The 22,881-nt window shown below is 43.7% G+C and overlaps 1 protein-coding gene across 1 annotated transcript in view; it reads left to right on the top strand.

Moving 5' to 3' along the window:
- slc16a10 (solute carrier family 16 member 10) overlaps positions 1–22,881 on the top strand; it is a 58,859-nt gene that overhangs the window by 21,474 nt on the left and 14,504 nt on the right. The window contains exons 3-4 of the mRNA XM_063223210.1: positions 7,807–7,999; positions 8,396–8,626. Of these exons, the coding sequence (XP_063079280.1) occupies positions 7,807–7,999; positions 8,396–8,626 (424 nt within the window). The remainder of the gene's footprint in view (positions 1–7,806; positions 8,000–8,395; positions 8,627–22,881) is intronic.

Here is a 22,881-nt window from a genome sequence, read left to right as displayed (position 1 = left end):
AGCCTCTCAGTCCCGCACCTTTCCCTGGGATGGGCACAATGTTCACCCTCTGACCTACTACTGCATGAAGGCCCCTTGCAATGCTGCGTCCTCCACATTTGGTGCACACGTGCTACTTCCAGTGACGCCGTTGAAGACCCAGTGTGGAAGCGACAGCACGTCTGCAGCAATAACCAGCCCCGCTGACAGCTTTGACCAGGCCTGGGACAAAGTCAAATAAAAGACCCCCCGACACAATACATATAATGTAATGAGGACCTAATTCTGGACCCCCTGTCTTCCTGGGCCCGAGACAACTGACCCCTTGGCCCCCCCTGTCGGCTCCACTGTCTGTAGCAATAACCCAGGCGACTCCCGTGACGGCAGCGTTGCATTTTTGGCTTTAATTTCCTTGAGCAGACAGTAGAGCGCTGATGCACGTGACAAAAACGTGTGGCCTCCGTGCTTGTCATCTGTTCCACCACTAAGCTTGCGATGTGTGTCATGTTTGCCAGGCTGTCGCCACTTCAAAGCTCCACTTGCATTGTCAACCCATTTCGTAGAGGAAGATGCAAAGGTTGTGTCTAGCTTGTGTTCATGCGGTGGTGTAATCTACGTAGTACGCAGTAGTACGCAGTATACCCACTTCAAAATTTCAGGGATTTCACTATACCCACCTAAAATTGATTGATCCCTTATTTAGAATAACACAAATATATACAGTATACCCACCTCAAAAAATGCTCAAATATAGTATGTCCACCACAAAAAAGTAGAATACACCTGTTCATGCAATGCCTTCGTATACTTCTCCGTTGAAGCTACAATGGCTACAATGCTTGCAAGACCACCCTTCACTCACCTGTGCATTCTGCCATCATGTTTTGCCTTATGTTTCGCACGCTAGTGCATAACTGAACTGGTGCGTAATTGCCTTTAACATGCCCTGGCTGCCCGTCACGACAGTGGAAATACTCAAAATTGATTGGTCTCCTATCTTGATAGAATTTGAAATGTTTAGATATACAGTGCCCTCCATAATTATTGGCAAACCTGGTTGAGATGTGTTTTTTAGCTTCCAAATATTTTATTTTTTTTCTAAATAATATGGGACCTTAATGGAAAAAAAGAGAAAAATCCAACCTTCAATACAAGTGCATTTATTCAGTGGGGAAAAAATCCCACATAAAGAAATAATTATTTGACATCAAATAATGTGTGTCACAATTATTAGCACCCCTGGTGTTAATATTTTGTACAACCCCCTTTTGCCAACAAAACAGCACCTAATCTTCTCCTATAATGTTTCGCAAGATGGGAAAAGACAGAAAGAGGGATCTTCAGCCATTCCTCTTTGCAGTATCTCTCTAAATCATCCAGAGACCTGGGTCCTCTCCTCTGTACTCTCCTCTTCAGCTCACCCCACAGGTTCTCAATGGGGTTGAGGTCAGGGGACTGAGATGGCCATGGGAGGAGCTTGATTTTGTGTCTGGTGAACCATTTCTGTGTAGATTTGGCCATATGTTTAGGGTCATTGTCTTGCTGAAAGACCCAGTGACGACCCAGCTTCAGCTTTCGGGCAGAGGGCAACAGATTTTGATTTAAAATGTCCTGGTATTTCAAAGCATTCATGATGCCATGCACCCTAACAAGGTTCCCAGGGCCTTTGGAAGCGAAACAGCCCCACAGTATCACTGACCCACCCCCATACTTCACAGTGGGTATGAGGTGCTTTTCAGCATGCGCATCTTTCGTGGTACGCCAGACCCACTTAGAGTGTTTGTTGCCAAAAAGCTCAATCTTGGTCTCATCTGACCAAAGCACACGGTCCCAGTTGAAGCCCCAATACCGCTTGGCGAACTCCAGACGCTTGCGTTTATGATTGTGAGTGAGGAAAGGTTTTCTCCGTGCATGCCTCCCAAACAGCTTGTTGGCGTGTAGACAGCGCCTGATGGTTGATTTGGAGACTTTGTGACCCCAGGATGCTACCATTTGGTGTAATTCTGTAACAGTGAGCTTTGGAGATCTTTTGATTTCTCTTACCATCCTCCTCACTGTGCGTGGTGGCAAAATAAACTTGGGTCCTCGTCCAGGCTTGTTTACCACTGTTCCAGTTGTTTTTAACTTCTTAATTATTCCTCTCACAGTGGATATGGGCAGCTGCAGTTGAGTGGCAATCTTCTTGTAGCCTCTGCCTGACCTGTGAAGGTCGACGCACATCTGCCTCACTTGTATGCTGTGTTCCTTTGTCTTTCCCATGTTTAAGAGTGGATAAGAGAAATGGCCTCGGTGTCACGTCATATTTATACCCCAGGGAAACAGGAAGTGATGAATTACTAATTAAATGTTCCTACATACTCTGGTAAACTTTGTAAACTACTGTAGAAATGACAGAAATGCTTCAATTATATTTATTTCCTGGGAATTGTTAAGGGTGCCAATAATTGTGGAACAGGTGATTTAATGAAAAATAATTATTTTTTAGTCAGGGATTTTTTTATTTTCTTACAATTCATTTGAGTTGAAGGCTACATTTTCCTACAATTTTCAGTGTGACAGTATTCTTCTGCAATAAACACTGAATTTATTTTAAGGCTTTTAACACATCTCAACCAGGGGTGCCAATAATTATGGAGGGCACTGTATGTACTGTATGTGAGGTCAAATGACCAACTGAGTTTGCGAAACTTTGTGTAGCGGGCCCAATGTGCGCCATATTTTTTGACATTAAGAGCCAGTGATGGAGCTGTGTATCCGGACAGGAGTGCTTCTTTCTGTCTTTCTTTCTGTCTTTCTTTCTTTCTTTCTTTCTTTCTTTCTTTCTTTCTTTCTTTCTTTCTTTCTTTCTTTCTTTCCATGAAGTTTACTCCATCTATCTACAGTATGTCCCATACTGTAAGTGAGTACACCCCTCACATTTTTGCAGGTTTGTTAGTATATCTTTTAATAGGACAACATAAAAGAAATTTTACTTCGACACAATGATTAGTGACCTGTTAGCAACATATATAACCGCTTAGATTTGTTGTTCACTCACAAAAAAAATAATGTTTGAATATGTACCCACAAAAGTGAGTACACCCCAGATTAAAATCTGGTAGAGAAAGGGCCGTGTTGGTACCAAACGTCTCGAAATGAAAAGGCATTAAAATCTTTATTCCTTTCTTCCTTTCTTTCTTTCTTTCTTTCTTTCTTGCAACCTATAAAGTTTACTCTGATTTCATATACATGAGTACACACAAGGTATGTATGAGACTGAGCCAGCTGCCAACTCATTAACACAAGCAGAGTTTTCAGATTACCCAGGGAGCTTGACTCAACCTCAACCTCAAGCCACACAGCCACAGCCGTTTGTAAGTTTGTGCACATTACAATAAATCTCTTAAATCATTAAGTCCCTACCATAGTTCATCACATTTTTGTCATACCTTAGCTCTCTAGGAAATGGTTTCTCCAGTATGGTAGTTCCTATGTGTCCTTGTTGCACTGTAACTTGCAGCCGGAGAGGTTGCACTTTGAGTTGACATAGCAGGAGCTGAGCTGGGTAAGCCGATTTGAGTTATGGCAAACTCATGGGCTCATCTTGTAATTGTCCTTTTACCCAGACAAACGGTGCTTTCTTTTTGTCACATTTTCTGAAACCAAAGCATGCATGTGAAATGTGCAAAGTAGGCAATGGGCCACGTCATGTAGACACACTTCAAGGTTTAGATTTGAGGTTGATGGTTGATGGTTTATGGTTTATGATTGTAAGGCTTGTTAAACTGCTTTTACAGTAGCAAATACATACCAGTAATATTGCAATAGCCCAGTGGGGCGTGGTCACCAATTTGACTGTCTTATGGAATCTGGGTTGCATTTCTCAAAAGAGAAGTTGTTAGCCTGTTAGCAACTTCGGTAGTTGCCAATGGGAAAATGCATTGAAAATAACAAAGTAGATAATGTCGTAACCAACTTTGGTTTCGAGAAATGCACCCCTGATTTGGTCTCATGTATGTCAGTAGGGGTATAAAACACCTAGAGTAAGCAAGCCTGTTATCGACATGGTGCCAATTAGGGGTGTAACGATATTGAACCGAACCAACGTATCGTACCGAAAAGACCTGTACCGAATCGAACAGTGCTGTACCGAGTACCGAAAGGTTGAGTAAAAGGCTACTCTGTTCATGTTTTTACATTATGCTGCTACTACATGCATAGGCTCGTGCAGAACCCTGAGAGAGAATGCAAGAAAAAACAGGTGTAGAGGCTTGGTCTTTGTGAAACCTTGAGGAGAAAATACTATTTCTTACACTGACGAATTCTCCGACCCAAAGTAGCAGGTTGAATGTATTTCCTTTTTTTCATTTTGACAATTTTTTGGTGAAATTAACAACGTGCTGAGGAAGAAAATGGTTTACTATATTGTTTCCATATACTGTACCGTAAATGTACCGAACCGTGACCCCAAAAACCGAGGTACGTACCGAACCGTGATTTTTGTGTACCGTTACACCCATAGTGCCCATCATTGGCCACTTGGTTTCTTTCACTGTTGAAATGAGACTTTACCCTGTAAGAAATGTATTTCTGTCAGATCCACTTTAGTCAACAATGAGACAAGAAACAGAGATACATTTCGGAAGCTTTATTTCTAAAAGCACATTTCGTGTTTGGCGGTATGGCTCTGTTCAGAGGAAGTTCCCCACTTCTCCATGAGCTCCATGGAAGCCAAGACAGGGAGCAGCAACATCCTCTGGTGGAGTGCCTTCCATTTAGCTGGAAAGGCAACATACCCCCTAGAGCAGAGCAAGCAACAATGACAACAGTATGACATTGTTAGGCAATGATAAGTCTGGTGTAGCAGGGGGGGTGGTGGGTGCAAAGCAAGCAGTAAAAAGCAATGACAGGAAAACAAATTCGGTAGTTTAAATAAAGCATGCCAAAGGCCAGCATCCAATTGCGAACAGCAGCTGATTAACCAAAGCGCAACTGATTCGTGGACAGCTGTAGGGGTTAGGTCGGCGTCAGCCAATAGACAAAAGGGAGCGTTGACTACGTGGTCGGCCAGAACTAATGCAGGTTGCTCGATTTATCTCGAAGTTTGGAACCCACCATACCATGAATGGACAGATTGGCAAATGTGGACCCAAGTTTGAGTCCTGCCTGGCTCATGTCCCTAACCTACCCTATCTCTCTCTCCTACTAATTTCCTGCCCAAAATGTCACTGTCCTATTTCAATACAAGTGAAAGCCCCCTGAAGTATAATACAAAAAAACAAGCTTGGTTCACACATTCAGTAAACACTGTCTATTTGAATAAGCATTTGTTTTGAAACTGATTTCCAGTTAAACGGTTTCTCACCCAGCGAACAGCAGGCTTGGTGACGATCCTCATGCAGTCAAACTAATCAGTGATTATGTAACAATATCTGAAGAGTTTATTTGCAAAACAGTGTATCCACCATTTTTGACTTTTGCATTTTACTATTGAAAATGGCTGTTCAGAGGTCCTATCACTTATGTGTGAATTCTTGCCATTCAAATATTTTGAGAACAAACTTGTTCAACCTGTATAAAATGCATTTTACAATGCAATGGAAAGCCCAATACAAAAACGTACAAAAATTCCCAACATTCTACAAAATGGAGATGGACGCTGTTTTGCAAATAAACTCTTCCTATGTATATTGCAGTCCTGTCCTATCTCAGGTCACAAGTGATTTCCAAACGAAATCTCACCCAGTCTCTCACCCAGCTGATAATAACTCACTTCTACTCTTATTTGTTTCCCTTCCATTGTCAGGTCCCTCGGCATCATCTATGTGATGGTGTATTAAACTGTATAGTGCTGAACTACATATATAAAATGTGCTGTACCGTGTATGTATACCGTTTTAGGCCACAATCACACTGGACGCGGTTTTTAGAGTAGGAAGCGGGCGTGTTCTATTGTTTGTTAATGAAAATGAAAATTTTGCGTCAAATATCAGCGCAAGGCGCATTACAGATTTTCTGCCTCACCGCGCCGGGCGGATCGGGTTGAAAAAAGCACAACCGAAAGCGGAAAATCCATTCTACGTCATGGGCGGAGTTCCAGATGTTCGATAGGAGACCGCCAGGGCTCTAAATTAACACACGCCAACCCGCCAAACACGGGTGAAAAATCATTTTGGCTAGTAGAAAAAAATACCTACCCGCCTATTTGGCTAGTAGTGCCCGAGTACGGTAAATTATGAACGGTAAACCGCTGCTGTGACGAACATTAGACGGCGAGATTTCCTGCATTACCCATGGATTCTAGCGTCACAACGTAGCCTCCCACCGTGGGCTTTCCAGTGCAGCGAGCGACAACTCCAAGCTGTTGCGCGCACCAGGATTGAAAACATTTCAGACGACCAGCCTTCTGTCAGCTACGCTCACACTAGTCTGACAGGCAGCTCTTCTCCTATGCTCCCGTCGCTTTCGCTTCAACCTTTTTAACGTCACTACTGCTATTATTACTAGCATGAACCTTGCTGTAACAGGCTGCCTTTTTGAAGCTGCGAGGGCCTGACCGTTTCAATAACAGGACTAACGCAGATTATGCATAGAGCTACTTCCGTTCTGTATGTTTTGTGCGAGTGATGAGAATGTGGCGGGGGTTAGAGCAAGGTTCTGTGTGTTGGTGACTGCTAGTAGTAATTGTAACAGTACTTGTAGTGACGTTAAAAAAGTGGTTGTGGAAGGAAATTGCTACAAGAGAGGAGAGCTATCTGTCAAAGTAGTGTGAACGTAGCTGTCAGTTGTCTTCTGAAATGTTCCGAATCCTGGCGCAACTAAGTTGGAAAGCCGACGCCATCGGAAAGAAAAAGAATAACAAAAAAAGCAACCAACGACGAAGCTATGGAAGTAACAAAAGATTCCCGTGATATTATTTACTTTTAGTTAAACATAGGCGTCTTGTCATTTTATTGCGCATGGTAGAGAAGAGCTCCTCTCTCCCCTCCTTTTCCTCTCATCTCTTCTCCTTCCTTAGGGTGTGAGAGGTTTTGTAGTGTTTGGCTGTGTTTGGTTACTGTATGTTAAAGGTCTGTTATGTGAGTGGCTTGTGATGTGATTCACTGTTTTCAGAGGAATTGAATAAAAACTAATGAAATTGATTAGGCCTAAGTAATGAAAGTAAAAAATTAAAGCAGAAGTAAAAAAATAATGAAAAAATATAAAGCATAATATGCTAATAGGAATACGTAGGCATATAGCAGGCCTATAGTGTATCTGTGTTGTAGACATAGTTGAACAAAATGACCAGAATTTAAAAGAAATAATTCGCCTAACACATAGTTTATTTTGGCGAGATAAAAAAAAAAATGGCTAGTTGAACTTCTGTTTGGCTGGTAAGAAAAAATGTCCACTAGCCAAATTGGCTGGTGGTGGAAAAAGCTAATTTAGAGCCCTGAAGACCGCTATCAATATTCATATCAGCTTCACGGTCCAACTTCAGGAGAGCAAGAGAGCTCGTCTTCTATCCATTTTACATAGATGAATTTGCAAAGATTTGTGTTGTGTATGTACTGTATTCTGCCCTGCAAAGCAAAAAGGCAGTAACTGCATTGCTGTTTAAAATGAGTTACTATGACTTTAATGCCATAATTATCAAAGTCTAAAGTTAAATAAAACGATTGGTGTGCAAAAGGTGGTAATATAAAGTAACAAAACTGTCACATGTCAATGCTCTCCCAAAAAAACTATTGTACTGGATTGCAGTATCATTTTAAAGTCAACTGACTCAGTTTTGAGCTCTGCGCAGTTACTGCCTTTTTGCTTTGTAGGGCAGTATTGTATAATATGTTTTCCCTCCCCTGCCAGGTCCCTGGGCCTCATGTACTTCACCTACGGGGTGGTGTTTGCTTGCGGCTGCTCCTTCGCCTACCAGCCCAGCCTGGTGATCCTGGGCCACTACTTTAAGAAGCGCCTGGGCCTCGTCAACGGCATCGTCACCGCCGGCAGCAGCCTCTTCACCATCACCCTGCCCTTCGTGCTCACCTACCTGCTGGACACGGTGGGCCTACATAATATAATATAGATTTTATAATGCCAGGGTTAATATAATATAATATAATATAATGTGATATAATATAATATAATATAATATAATATAATATATGCTTTATTCATCACCCTACCCTTCATGCTCACCTACCTGCTGGACAAGGTGGGCCTATATAATATAATATAATATAATATAATATAATATAATATAATATAATATAATATAATATAATATAATATAATATAATATATGCATTATTCATCACCCTACCCTTCGTGCTCACCTACCTGCTGGGCACGGTCAGCCTATATAATATAATATAAAATATCATATCATATATCATAGAATATAATATCATATCATATCATAGAATATCATACAATGCAATTCTGTATATCTTTACAGCTGCAACTGGGCCTGGCCAACACGCTGCGTCTGTTGAGCGTGCTGATGTTCGTGCTGATGCTGGCTGGCTTCACCTACCGGCCGCTGCTGCCCCCCAGCAGCAAGAGCAGCAGCAGCAAGGGCATGAAGAAGATCTTCAACGTCAACATCTGGAAGTCGCTGGGATACCGCATCTGGGCGTTCGGCATCCCCGCCTCGCTCTACGGATACTACGTGCCCTACGTGCACCTGGTAAGTGTGTGATGCGAAAAAGAAGTTTGTGTGTTTGTGTGTGTGTGTGTGTGAGAGAGAGAGAGAGAGAGAGAGAGAGAGAGAGAGAGAGAGGATGCGAATGAAAACTTATGTGCTCCTGGTAAGCGTGTGTGTGTCTCTGTGTGTGAATGTGCTCGCCTTCATTCTGTATGCCAGAAACATTCAATGTGTACCTTCCTGGTGTGTGTATCTGATATATACAGTAGCCTGCCTGGTGTGACTGTAAGTGTGTGTGTGTGTGCGCTTGTGTGCGTGACAGAGAGAGAGAGAGAGAGAGAGAGAGAGAGAGAGAGAGAGAGAGAGAGAGAGAGAGAGAGAGAGAGATAGATAGATAGATAGATAGATAGATAGATAGATAGATAGAGAGAGAGAGAGAGAGTGTCTGTGATATGTTTTAAAGGGGTATGCCACTATTTTGGGGCTTAATACAGTTAAAATCGTTGGCTGGGGTTTATAAAGGTCTTTAAGTGTCTTACTTTTCATGTAAGCTGTTGCCTTGCTTTAAGACAAGTTAAAAGAGGGAACATGTCGCTAAGCTAGTGAAAGTCAATGGATCCGTGTAGCATGCTACAATGCTACACGGATCCATTGACTTTCACTAGCTTAGCGACATATTCCCTCTTTTAACTTGTCTTAAAGCAAGAGGATGCTTAACATGAAAAATAAGACACTTTACCACCTTCATAAACCCGAGCCAACGATTTTAACTGTATTAAGCCCCAAAATAGTGGCATACCCCTTTAATGCGTATGTAGCATGTACTGTATGCCCATGCATCTTAATTGGTGATGTATCTTTTAAAACTGACATCTTCATGTAAGTATTGTCCCAGTTCCAACCACCACATTTATAGGGATGCACCGATACCGATACTGGTATCGGTATCGGCACCCGATACTGCTCATTATACTCGTACTCGTACTCGTCAAGCACTTGCCGATACCAGCTATGAGTACTACTATTACTCTAAACCAGTGTTTCCCAACCAGGGGTACGTGTACCACTAGGGGTACGCGAGCACACTGAAGGGGGTACTTGGAAAAATGTAATTTTAACAAATGCATGGAGCATGGTCACACTTAAATAAAAAAGCGATGTAAAACACAAGTTCGAGGGTACTCGTGGCACAACAAAAAGGCTCGTGGGGTACATGAGACAAAAAAGGTTGGGAAACACTGCTCTAAAAAATGCAAAATCTTGTCATGTTCTGTGGACTTGAAATCAGCATGGAAAAAAGTGCCACCTCATACATTTACTAACATTTGAATCTAAATGGAAATGGACAATAAAATATCACAGGTGGAAAAAAACAAGGCCATGCATTTATTTTCATTGTATTTTGGTGGTAAAAGGTATCGGTATCGGTACTCGGTATCGGCAAGTACACACATTAATGTACTCGTACTTGTATCGGTTTTCAAAAAAGTGGTATCGGTGCATCCCTACACATTTATACAGAAAACATTTACCCGACTGAGGCAGATGGGTGTGTAGCCGGTTAGCTGCGGGACAGGGGAAGATCCTCCTCAGTGTCCCAGGCAGTGGGTATCCATTTCTCTTGTTTTGATCCCGTCGGAGCGTTTTTTCTCGTCTCACGTCTAGAGTTTCCCGCCTGGCCCCGGGGTCGCTGAAACACATCTCCCTGTTTTTCAAGCACCATTCTGCCTCAGCCAGAGCTGGATTCAGGCTGTCGTGTGAAACCATCAATCGAGGCCGTGCCAGGTTATTATATTCATGTGGCTTGAGGTGAGGTGGGGGGGGGCAAGGCAGGATGAAAACACACACCGGGGTGCCAGGGAAGGGGGTTGTCCTGACTCCTGAGACGTGTTTTTGTTCTGTTTCGCTCCCACATCAGCAGACGCTGGGAGGAAGAAAAGTGAGCAAACAGGCTGAGAAACAGAACCAGGATTATGTATGATTTCACATACATATTATCTACTCTGTTCATTAGCAGAGTGAAAGGCATCAACCGACAATCAGATGGTTACTGGTTCGATTTTAGTAGTAGTAGTATAGCCTTTATTGTCCCCAAGGGGAAATTCGTTCTCACCACATAGGGTGCAATCGCCGCAAGAGCAGCGCCCATAAGAACACCTGTCAACCCACCTGTACCAGGCAGGTAGACAGGCGGCACTCCTCTTTTTGATTTTTAGTTTTATTTAACCTGTCTTAACTGGTCCCATTGAGTTACAGTAACGCTTCCTCCAGGGAGTCCTGGGCTGGCCAAGACAGATGGCGCCAAATGTTGCTGTACTAAAACACAAAAGAGACCACAGATAGCATGGTACACAGACAAACACACATTCCACTCAAATAAAGCAAGACACTGAATCCCATTATGTTCTGGTTGATATCTTGCTCACCTTTCCATAGGTCTTTGGGTGGACATGCGTGTGTGCGTATGAACTGATATTAACATACTTGTAATATACCGACACCTACAGTATAGGAAGAATTAGGCATGCGTGAGAGCACTACACAAATCCTGTTTGTTGTGCACCTACATGGCACACATTACCGATGCAGCAATACAGGTAGGTAGTCAAACCAGACAAGGCTTTTATCTGACTTTTAGGTTGGATTGAGACACAATTCTGCTTCCAACCTGCAAGTGGTCCACCAAAGAGAAAAAAATAGGTCAAGTTAATTTCGCATCGACCTCCGGACAGTGTGATGTGTGCAGCCGTGGGAACTCAGTGGCGACCGTAGGTTGTGCTATCCCCGCCTCCACATTCAATTCAAGGTGACTCAGTACAGTACAGTAGACCCCTGCTGCCGTGCACCACTGACCTTCAGAGTCGTAAAATGACTGTGCCTGTTTTTTCCCTCTCTTCCCCTACCTCAGCAGAAATGCTGGGTACATCCACTCCAGAACGAGGTCAGTTCAGTCCGTCACATGCAGTAAAACATGTTAGCGCTATGTACCATGCATGAATCAAGTCATGGGTTTAAGGTAATGATTATATAATTCATAGTAAGCCTAGTTCGACACATTGCCGAATATCTCTGAGCCTATTCAGCTGTTTTGGGTTTACGTTATGGCAGCCGTTGGGAGTTCATTATGCTAAACTAACTTCAATTGGAGTTTAGAGTTTATGGTAAACTACTCCGTGAGAATTCAGAGGTTCTATTATAGTAAACTAGTCTGACTGTGAGAGCTCAGAGTTATTATAGCCCACACTTTCTTCCAGGGCCACTGAAAATGACAGGCCTCCTAAACAAACTCAATAACTGTCAACTTTGTCTAAATCGAAATAAGCAACGTCAGCAAAAGTGGAATTATGCAGCCATTCTCCACATTGTCACTGATAGAGACAGTACCAGGTACATAGGTCAATTCACGTGGCAACTGTAATCCAAATCAGCGACTGACACTGGCTGTGGAGAGAAAACAGGCTGAGGCTGTCATGTCTTTATCACATGCTTGGAGAGGATAGGACGAGAGACAGTTCAAGGCTATCTGTCCCGTCTGACATGGGGATTGAAAAATATAATCTTAGTAACTACTCCAAACGGAAGAAAAGTGATGGCTGCTTTGTTGATGATAAAATCAAAATGCAGTGTCATCTTCTTTCTCAATTATCTGCCATACTGTTGATCCATCAGGTAGTGTAGTGATGAAACAATAGGGCCTGCAGCGTAGTTCTGTGGTACACAGTGTCATCAGAGAGAGTAGAGAGAGAGAGGTTCCATTGGCCCATTGTTTCCGGGTTCTATTATTGCAAGGGGGGGGGGGGGGGGAAATCCCCCTTTAGGCAGACCTAGGCAGACCTAAGGACTGTTCTATTCAATGCTAGGAGTATTATGACACGCCCCTTTAGGCAGACCGGAACCTGGTCACGTCAGGTGCCCATAGCAACCTATTACATTGGCATATCTCTATATACTTAAAGAATCTCTGGTGGCATGCAGCATGTCCTAATAAGCGTTACGGTTACGAACCAATGAGGCCCCATGAGATAAATGTGAACCACATGCTTAATTGCTCATCAGATCTACCTGGTTTTAAGTGCTGGTTACACATATGTGGATATTTTTAAAGGCAGACATTTTTTTAAATCAATTTACGTACAAAGATGACATGACAAAAAGTGAAAACACCATTATGAGAGGTGTATTTTATCCCCTAAATTAGATATTTTTAAGATATTTTTGAAAAGCACGTTTTAAAATTCCTTTTACGTGTAAACGCAAGGCCAAAACTAATGCGTTTTCAAAAATATCCATATACTTGTAAAAGGCTTCTTAGTTAGGGCCAAAGTAATAGCTGCAGAGGCAGTCTGATCTTGGTAGCATGAACACTTATTTTACACAGCACATTCAATGCACAATACTTTTGTTGTACCTACTTAGTTACTTGAAAAATTTAATAAATAATAGCAAATGTATGGAGCATAGTCACATTGGGATAGAGTAAAGGTCAGATTAGACTTCTGCAACTGCGCTCGTCAAAAGTCGCGTGGGAGTGGCCACGAACCAACTTTGTATTCATGCATCTGCGAGGTCCGAGGTCTCGTCGCGAGCCACATTTGAAATTGCGCAATTACCTTCACTACATTGTAAGCACTGCGGTCATTATTAAGCAATGTTGCTTTCTAGCCCGGTTAGCTAGGTATTTTCACACAAATTGCAAAGGCAATGTACTGGTATCATTATTTGACATACCCAGTCTGTTTTCACGAGCAGAAAATGCATGTGAAGACAGTTGATTCTGCCGATGTGTGTTTACATTCAGTAGAGGAAGCTACAGTAGTAAAACCGCAGGCATTGTGCCACGAGTGTTCAACTGATGCATTGTTTGTTACTTAGCTTGTAGCTTCGTGTATTTACACACATTTACACACAAGGCATTCGTGCTGCACAATTAATCGAAAATAATCGAAAACCGTGATAAAATTGTGAAATTGAATTTGTGATTTCAATCGTGATTTAATCGTGGCAATAGTGACCTACCTTTGAGACCGTCCTTGAAGCCAGAACATACTGACATGCTGGTGTTTCTGGCCAGAAATCTGTCCACCTTCGTTTCATGCTATTGCCTTTACATAATTATTACAATTCATTTTATTTTGCTCATCCCGTATATCATTCATTCTTGGTTATATTTCATCTTGTTACAATTTTCCAAAAAATCAGCAAAAAACTCTATAATCGTGATTATGATTTTGACCAAAATAATCGTGATTATGATTTTTTTCCATAATCGTGCAGCCCTACAAGGCATTAATATAGTTTTAACAGAATACACCTCTGCTCTCGCAAACTACCGGCATTGTGCTGCCACAAGAACAAGAAAGTGGCGAGACGACCAATCATGGCGCATTTTTGTCTGCGTCCTCCGCGTCCGTCCGACGGTTAGTTAGAATTTTTTCGAGGCGCTCGACGAAGGGCGCAGAGCCTCTGCGCGGGGGGCGTGGATTCGCACAGACAGAAGATGGACGGACGCAGAGGCTATGCGTCCGAAGCATAAATCTAGCTTAACAGCAATGGAGCATGTGGGAGTGAGGGGGTACAAAACAAAAAGGCTTAGAGAAAAACGTTTGGGAAACACTGGCATAGTCTATGTCCTCTCCAGTGTTCCTGCGTCCTACTGCTATGCGTCGGGAAGAGACCAGTAGGTCATGTTTTGCGAAGGCAGCACCAGACAGGGAATCCCCTGTATGGCTGATGAGGGCAAACGGCGTGCTGCTGTGCAGCTCAAGATGTCACTGTTTACTTGGAGGGGTGTCTGTTATTGAGGGTAATGGACCCCTCCCCAGACGTTATTATGTCTTCAGCCAGGGCAAACACCTCTCTTAGGTCAACTGAAAAATCAACCAGTTCTGGTCAGTTATGGATAGGTGCATAAGACTATATGCCCAGACTATTTTGATATCAAAATATAAAGTCCATAGTTTGATGGAATGATGGAAAAAATGATGGAATATTATTTCAACATGGAAATCTGGAAATCATTTTTAAATTCAGGAATACATCTGCATTTATTAAACTCTTTCAAACTGATTTTTTTTTTACTTCAAAGCTTATTGTCATTTGCACATCAGTTGGAGGATCAACAGTGACATACTGAAGTAACTCAGAGAGAGATATGTTATTTGGTAGACCATGCCTCCGCTCTGGGGACTATTTGGGTATTAGTGTTGTGCTATCTTATTCCAAGACTCCTATCGGTTCAAGTTTACAGGTCAGAAGTACAGCTGGATTCTGCTTCTCTTGCGCTCCTGTTGATAATATTCAGATAACAGGACTTGAGAACATTAGCCTAACGTCCTGAGAGGGGGAGAGGGAATGTAGCTTGTGGCCAAGAACATTGTGAAAGAGTTTGACCACCACATTGTATAGAAAATACACACATTCCAATCCTCCCAGAAAAGTCCATCTTGTGTAAGCTCTTGAGTTGCTGTGATGAAACTGTACTTGTTCATTGTTCCAAACAACCTCACTTAAATCAACAGCTGTTTGAAATAGCTGAATCATGGTGCAAACAAGACTGAGTGCTTCGCCCCCATCGCTTTACAGTTGCTTCATTGGCACTTGCACTCAGTAACACAACACGCCTACTTCCAACCAAGCCATCGCAAAACAACATTGGATTACATCAGAAGGAAGTGATGAAATCGTAGTTCAATCTCCATTACGTTACATGTAGTAGCTGACACTTTTATCCAAAGCGACTTAGCTATTTTGGTCCAGGGTGTTAGTTACAATTCCTGAGGCCATGTGGAGTTGGGTATCTTGGCTCTGGGGCACTTCAGCCATGAATGAGGGTACTGAGTGCAGAGTGAGCACCCACATTCTTCCGTCTTGTGCAGGATTCAAACTTGCAACCTTTTGCTTGCAAGACCAACTCTTTAACCATTAGGCCAGAGTTGCCCTATTGAAATCTCTAAAATCCATAAAACACACAAATCCAAAGCATGTCAGTGAATGATTTACGTATTAGTGAATTGAATCATAACCCTTCACCCTCCTAGACAGCCAAGCTTAGTGCACCAGCCTCTGATATTATTTTTCTGGGGTCATTAATGTCGGCCACTGCTTTAGTTTGAAACTAAACTGATGTTTGGTGAAAGCATTATTATGCAATTTGCCAGGCTATAAGTCTTGCCTGTGCACTACTTTTCAAATGTAGCACACCGTCGACGTCACCTCTCATAATCACTCCTGTTTTTCATCGATTTCACTGATTCTGCCCGCGAAAGTCGTGTGAACGGAAGCAAAGCCAGGCCCCTTGGACCTAATGAGATGACGCATGAGGAACCAGTCATGGTCGATGACCACTTTTGCCAGGCCTGGGACAAAGTCATCTGAATGGGCCTTTCCTCCCAATACATACAATCAAATGAGGACCCAATTCTGCCCCCACCACCTTCTCCCTTGGCCGGGACAACTAGCTCCTTTGTCTCCCACTGTTGGCTTCTTTGGAGCTGCTTTACCAGGCTTCAGCTTACAGCGACCTAAATCAAGACGTTCTTCCTCTGAAAACACTTCTATGCTTGCATTTTCCATTCCTTTTTGCCATTTTCCATCCCTATTGGCCATACACAGTCCCTTTTTGACCCCTTTGACCCATAGGGTTTATCAGAAGTTGCCTTCCTCTTAGAGGTAAATGTGCACCTGACATGTACAAGCCCTGGAAAAGCTATCATAAAATTACTCTTGCTCACGGCCCTAAATAACCTCAAACCGATTAGCCCACCAGATGTCCACCATTCATGCTGAATCATGCTACAAAATCCCCTCCCCAGCATGTTTCCCTCTCTCCATCAGCCATGTGTTTACCAAGTCTCTTTTTGACACTTGGACATATACTAGAGTATATTAACCACAGTTAAGTCGTTTATAGCGTGGCCCCTCCACAAGCTCCCAATAAACCATAGAGTACCAGCAGGATTTTAAGCCGCTTCTGTGAGCAAAAGTGGACGCACGGCTTAATAATGTAGATGTCAGTGTGAGGAAAGGGGCTGAGAGGAGGCACCCCTTCTCTCTCTCTCTCTCTCTCTCTCTCTCTCTCTCTCTCTCTCTCTCTCTCTCTCTCTCTCTCTCTCTCTCTCTCTCTCTCTCCCCCTTCCCTTTTTAGAAGGTATGTTTACGTTAGGGGCACTTTCGCTAAATGCCTGCTGCGTCCCACTGGCCTGGATCATTGCATTGCTACACTGTAACAAATAGTTGTTTATTTACGGCAATTCTGCAACAGCATTCTACTGTTTTTCGAAAAAACAGACAAATACTGTGAAAATATTACTTTGAGTCACATATTGAGCATAAACAGTAAGTACTGCACAATAGCAGTATTCGCCGTTGTGGAAAAAACTAGAGATGCACCGGATCCTGATTTTTAGGATCCTGCCAGATACCAGATCCACTGAATAAGATCCTGCCGGATCCGGAACCGGATACCGGATCCTACAAAAGGGTTGAAACATATAGTCTACTCGCACACGTGGGCCCTTTTTATTACGTTGGCGCAAACTATTTTTTAGACTCATTGGCTTATTGCCACACTGCCTGCAATAGCCGCTTCCAAAGGGATTTCACTCCATGCAGTGATTGGGGTTGTGAAAGACTGAAAAGCCTAGGCTAGACATGCACCAGACCCTGATTTTTAGGTAACATGCCAGATACCGGATCCACTGCTTAAGATCCTGCCGGACCCGGACCCTGTGAAAAACTCTATTCTCCTGACGGATCCGGAACCGGAACCGGATCCGGTGCATCTCTAGAAAATAACAAGTTATTTTAGGCAGCACCATTGAAACCCATTCATCCTCCACGTGTCCGTGATCACCATCAAACTTCAATACCACCTGAAGAACTGAAGTCATTCTGACTGGTTAGAGATTATCTGATACTATCAAACATGATGAAACAATTTCTAAGGAAACTACAATACTTAAAAAGTGCTTGATGCAGCAAAGTGTGAGTAGCACATGCATTTTGATAGTGATGAAAGTGTGAATGGCTGAAACATTTTAAGAACTTGTAACACACTTGCAACAAGCAGCCCCATCTAAACCAATCTGCTAATCAGTGCCTGGCCTCACCTGAGTAGGGCTGTTATGCCATTATTCAATTATGGGCGTCACCTGCCAAGGGCCTGATGACTCTGGTCACATGGTACTCTTGCACCTGTATATAAATCTGGACTATCAACACTTCAGTTGCTTGCCTGCCTGCTGGCTGCCCTGCATGGCACAGCATAGCACTTGTTTGCCTACAAGCTTGCCTACAAGCTTGCTTACATGCTTGCACACTTTCCTCTTTGTGAAAGCTTGCTGTATGTGGCATCATTTGTGGCATTGTTGCATATAATGTGCCTGCTGCAAATTAGGCATTGCTTTGAGAGCTAGCTTGTAGTGCTGCTTGTTTGCTGTGCTACTTGGTGTAAAATAATTTTTTAAAGACTGACCAATGCTATATTCATCATTGGCTCATCAAGAGATGCAGTAAAAAGCCCACCTTGCACACTATCATTGTAACATAGCACTGCGTACTCTGAAATTGTATTCATGCCCACACTTTCAAAGGACCACCGCAAACCATTTTCTCAATACAGCATAGCGCCATAGTATCATGCTCAAGGCACTCCAGTCATGGTGAACGATGGGAGGGTGGGGTGGTAACATGGCCAGGGTACCACAGTTATGGGGAATGATGGGTGGGGTGGGAAGTTGCCATGGCCATATTCATGAATACAACTATGACCCAGTATTTGCCTGTCATCACACAGTACAATTCAACCTTTTAACTGAAATGTACTGTTATTTTTCTGTAGAGTACTGTTATTTAACAGTTCAATTGCTGCTGAAAAAATGTTATATACTGTGATACATTAAACAGCAATGAGCTGTATTTGCTTTTTGGTGTGAAATAACAGTAGAATTACAGGTAAATATAATTGCCAGTAACTGCCGTTATTTTGCAGGGAAATTTTCTTAGAGTGTAGAAATTGGAAAGCCACATGGCCAGTGTACAATTCATCACACTGTAGCTGTTTACTCCACAGCCCTTTGACCAGTTTCAGAGTAAAGATAGGATAACATGCACCATGCACAGTGTCTGCTGCCATATTGCTTGGGAATGATTCATGTAGGTTATAAGTTCATGACGTACATTACCAGGCAAAGCGGAGTATGCCGATTTGAGAGGAGTTCAGTATTGTTACAGCACCACACGAACGAGCTCTAAGTTCATGATACACATTACCAAGCAGTGAAGTAGGACATGGCGGTGAGAGAGGGAGTTCAGTAATGTTTCGACACCATGCAAAAGAGCACTTAAAACGAAGCCTCCTATAAAGTCTATTCACAGATGTTAAGAAACAGTTGAAGACGTTGAGCAAGAACCTTGTCTGGTTTCCAAAATGGACATTTTTTTTGTTTGGTTGGCAGCCTCTTTATCAGCATGGACAGACTGCTGATGCAAGGTCTACCATGCAAGCAAGGTTTATCTCCCTTTTCACCAGAGAGTTCAGAGGCAAAGTTCAACTGATTTATGTCTTGGAGGCAATATTTCCAATGAGGAGTTCAGGCGTTGTGAATGGACCCATTCAGTGTTGCCAGATTGGGTGGTTATTGGGCTACTTGGGATATGTAAAAACGGGAAAATTTGACCAATTGGCGTTTTTTTCTGCAGTTTTGTGCCCATAGAAGTCAATGCAATTTGTTGAAATTGGGCGGACTTTAGCACATTTTTGGCGTTTTTTGAGAACATTTTGGGTAGGATTTGATCAGACACATCTGGTAACACTGGACCCATTCCAAAGCAGCAGCAGCAATGCAGAGTCCACCCATTCCTGGGGATGTCAAGTTGTGTGTTGGTTCAAAAGTAATTGATAACCTATATAATACTTGACTTTGCAAGGTGTGTGTGTGTGTGTGTGTGTGTGTGTGTGTGTGTGTGTGTGTGTGTGTGTGTGTGTGTGTGTGTGTGTGTGTGTGTGTGTGTGTGTGTGTGTGTGTGTGTGTGTGTGTGTGTGTGTGTGTGTGTGTGTGTGTGTGAATGGGAAACAATAGCTAAAGGGTTATTTAAAAGGAAAATCAGGCCCCTACCATGGCCTAACGGTAGGGCACTGGGTTACTACGCTGGCGATCTGGGTTCGACTCCGGCCCGGGTCATTTGCCGATCCTTCCCCGTCTCTCCCAACTTATTTCCTGTCTCTCCTCCACTGTCCTGTCAGAAATAAAGGCAAAAAAGCCCTAAAAAAATAATTCGAAAAAGGAAACACAGAAGAAAACATGTTTCCAGATCTTGGCTTTGTTTGTAGACCATTCAAGGTCAGTATAGTGCATTCTAATGTGCTAAAAAAACAGAATAACTTTATAACTTCTATGAATAGTATGCTACGTGAATGAAGGCACTGTGACCTCACATGTAAGTAAATGAATGGGAATTCAATGAACTATTGGTTACACCCAGACCGGAGTGATAAGGGCGTATATAATAGCATTACACTGTTGGACATTGGCCGATGGTACAGTACTGCTCCGTCAGCCCTGATGAATTTCTGTTGCACAGAGCGGAGGCGGATGCCCACCAGATGGCCTCTTAATTGGAGCTGATTGAATTGAGACTCTGTTCGCCCTGTATCTGCGTAAGTAAATAGGGGTTAAAGTAAGTCAGTGGTTCTCAACCTTTTTTGAACAAATGCCCCCTGGACCTCATCCTAAGCCTCCCAACACCCCCTTGACCTCATCATAAACCTGCCAATGCCCCTCCTTAGTATTAAAAAAATCAAATGGACTAATGCTCCCAATGACAACTAAGCATTGCCCCCTGTCTGCTGTATCCTTCTCAGGATGCTGTAGCGCCCCCGTTGAGAACCACTAAAGTAAGTGATAGAATGAATGTTCTCTGCACTCTGTGTATGTGTGTCTGTGTATGTCTATGTCCTGGTGAAAGCGTCATGGGTCAAAATAGCTGGTGTATCCATATCCAATCTGCTATTTTGTGAGACAACAGTTAAAAAGATGCGTGCGCATACACACAGACAGCAATCATTAACTCACACAGCCACTGAAACAAACACACACACACTCTCTCTCTCTCACACACACACACACACACACACACACACACACACACACACACACACACACACACACACACACACACAGAAATTGGAGCTCTTCGACCTGTCCCAGTGTTGACATCTCAGAGAATAACATGTGTGTCATCCCCCCCACACACACATACACCACGCACCCCCCCTCCAAGTCCATTAGGGGCCCTGTGTATGTTCCAGTGATCTCTCGGTGAGTGCACGCCAGGCAAAGGTCCATCTGGTGTTTGGAGAGGACTGTGCGTGTGTGTGTGTGTGTATGTGTTTTTGTGTCTGTGTGAGAGAGTGAGAGTCTGAGTGTTTGTATGTTCTTCTGTCTGCCTCTCTCTCTCTCTCTCTCTCTCTCTCTCGCTCTCTCTCTCTCTCTCTCTCTCTCTCTCTCTCTCTCTCTCTCTCTCTCTCTCTCTCTCTCTCTCTCGCTCTCTCTCTCTCTCCATCTCTATCTCTATCTCTCTGTTTCTCTTGTCTTGTGCTGTTTTTGTCTCTCCCTTTACCCCTCCTCCATCTCGGTAGGTCAGGTTTGTTTGGCGTGCTCCTGTCTCTCTGCCCAGCTTAATGGAGTGTACTGACAGGCCCAGGAGTCTCTCATGGAGAGTGTGTCAATGCATAATGACGCGTCCGTCACTCTGTGCTAAGCTGTGTGCATTTCTGCAGCGCATGTGTTTGGAGAAGTGAAGTGTGTGTGTGTGTGTGTGTGTGTGTGTGTGTGTGTGTGTGTGTGTGTGTGTGTGTGTGTGTGTGTGTGTGTGTGTGTGTGTGTGTGTGTGTGTGTGTGTGTGTGTGAGTGTGTGTGTGTGTGTGTGTGTGTGTGTGTGTGCGTGCGCGCGTGCGTGCGTGCGTGCGTGCGTGTGTACCCAGGTGTACCAGATTTTTAACTGATTGTTTCGCAGAATCATTTGAACTCATTTTCCGAGCCTCCCTCTCAGAAAAGAGAACAAATTGGACCAAATGAGTGTGTGCAACAGAGGTGCAGGGAGGTTGACGGTGCAATAGAGACTCTGTTAATGCATCAAATGCAGGACATCCAGCAATCTCAAACTCACTGACTCAGCCTCACTCACACAACAGAAATGGTTATGTTGACTTACGTAGAACATCAGCATTGTGTTTCTTCCATCATTATGTCCCATTTTTCTAGCTGGACGTCGTGCAGTGGATAGTGGAGTCCACACACTGGTAAAGTTAAGTAACAGTATATGTGCAACAGTATAAGGGGAGCGTGATGTTGGAGAATAGAGGCCCTCTTTAAGCATCTGAGCAGCGGCAGGAAGCCCGGCGGTGTCCCAGGAGGCAGGGGGCTGGCAGGGCTCCAGCTCAGCTGCGGCAGTATAGGGGCTGCTCCCGCTGGCCGAGCCCACAGATTGGTGCTCCGCGCTGGGGAGGACCTGGCCAGTGCGAGGCAAGGCAAGGGCCCCCTCAAACCCAACCATCTGGAAACAGCTGCTGCCTGTCTTCCTTGCCATTTCTTCCCCCCCTCCTCTGTCTTTTCTTCCATTCTCTCTTTCGTTTTTGTGCCCGTTTTTTTGTTTTGTTACATTCTCTCTCATTTTTCCCTCCTCTCTTATGATTGGGCTACGTAAATGAGGGGGGGGGGTTCTCTTTTGGCAAATCGAGCATTGGGTGCATTTTCAGGGGGCTGAGATGGAATGCAGTCGACCCATTGGGAGGCGGGAGCAGAGCAGTAAATATGAGTTATAGATGCAGCGCTGGTGCTCTCCTCCCTTCCCCCTACAACCATAGCCAAACAGGGAGGGAGTGCTGCTGAAGGGAAAGGGGGGGGGGGGGTTGTGCAGTGAAACACCCCATGAAAATCATCTGTGTAAAACGGAACAGGATGCAGCATGAAGGCCCCCCTTTTTTAAAGAGCCCCTTTCTACCCTAACGCACAAGGGACCAGGCAGGCAGGCCAGCAGGGAGGGAGCAGCATTGCACCACATATGTAACCTAAACCACCACACTGTACCAACCAACCAAACCCCCTTTAAAAAGCCCCTTTCTTCTCTGTAACATGCACGGGACCAAGCAGGCAGGCAGGCGGGCAATCAAGCAGGCAAACAGATAGACAGGCAGCCAGCCAGACAGGCAGGTATGCAGCCTGGCAGGTAGGCAGATAGGCAGGTACGCAGCGTCTCACCACACATGTAACCTAAACAACCACACTACCCAACCAACC

This window comes from Engraulis encrasicolus, chromosome 18, assembly GCF_034702125.1.
Source record: "Engraulis encrasicolus isolate BLACKSEA-1 chromosome 18, IST_EnEncr_1.0, whole genome shotgun sequence".
NCBI lineage: Eukaryota > Metazoa > Chordata > Actinopteri > Clupeiformes > Engraulidae > Engraulis > Engraulis encrasicolus.
The sequence above is the reverse complement of the archived record's forward strand: the minus strand, read 5'-3'. Positions and strand labels throughout refer to the sequence as shown.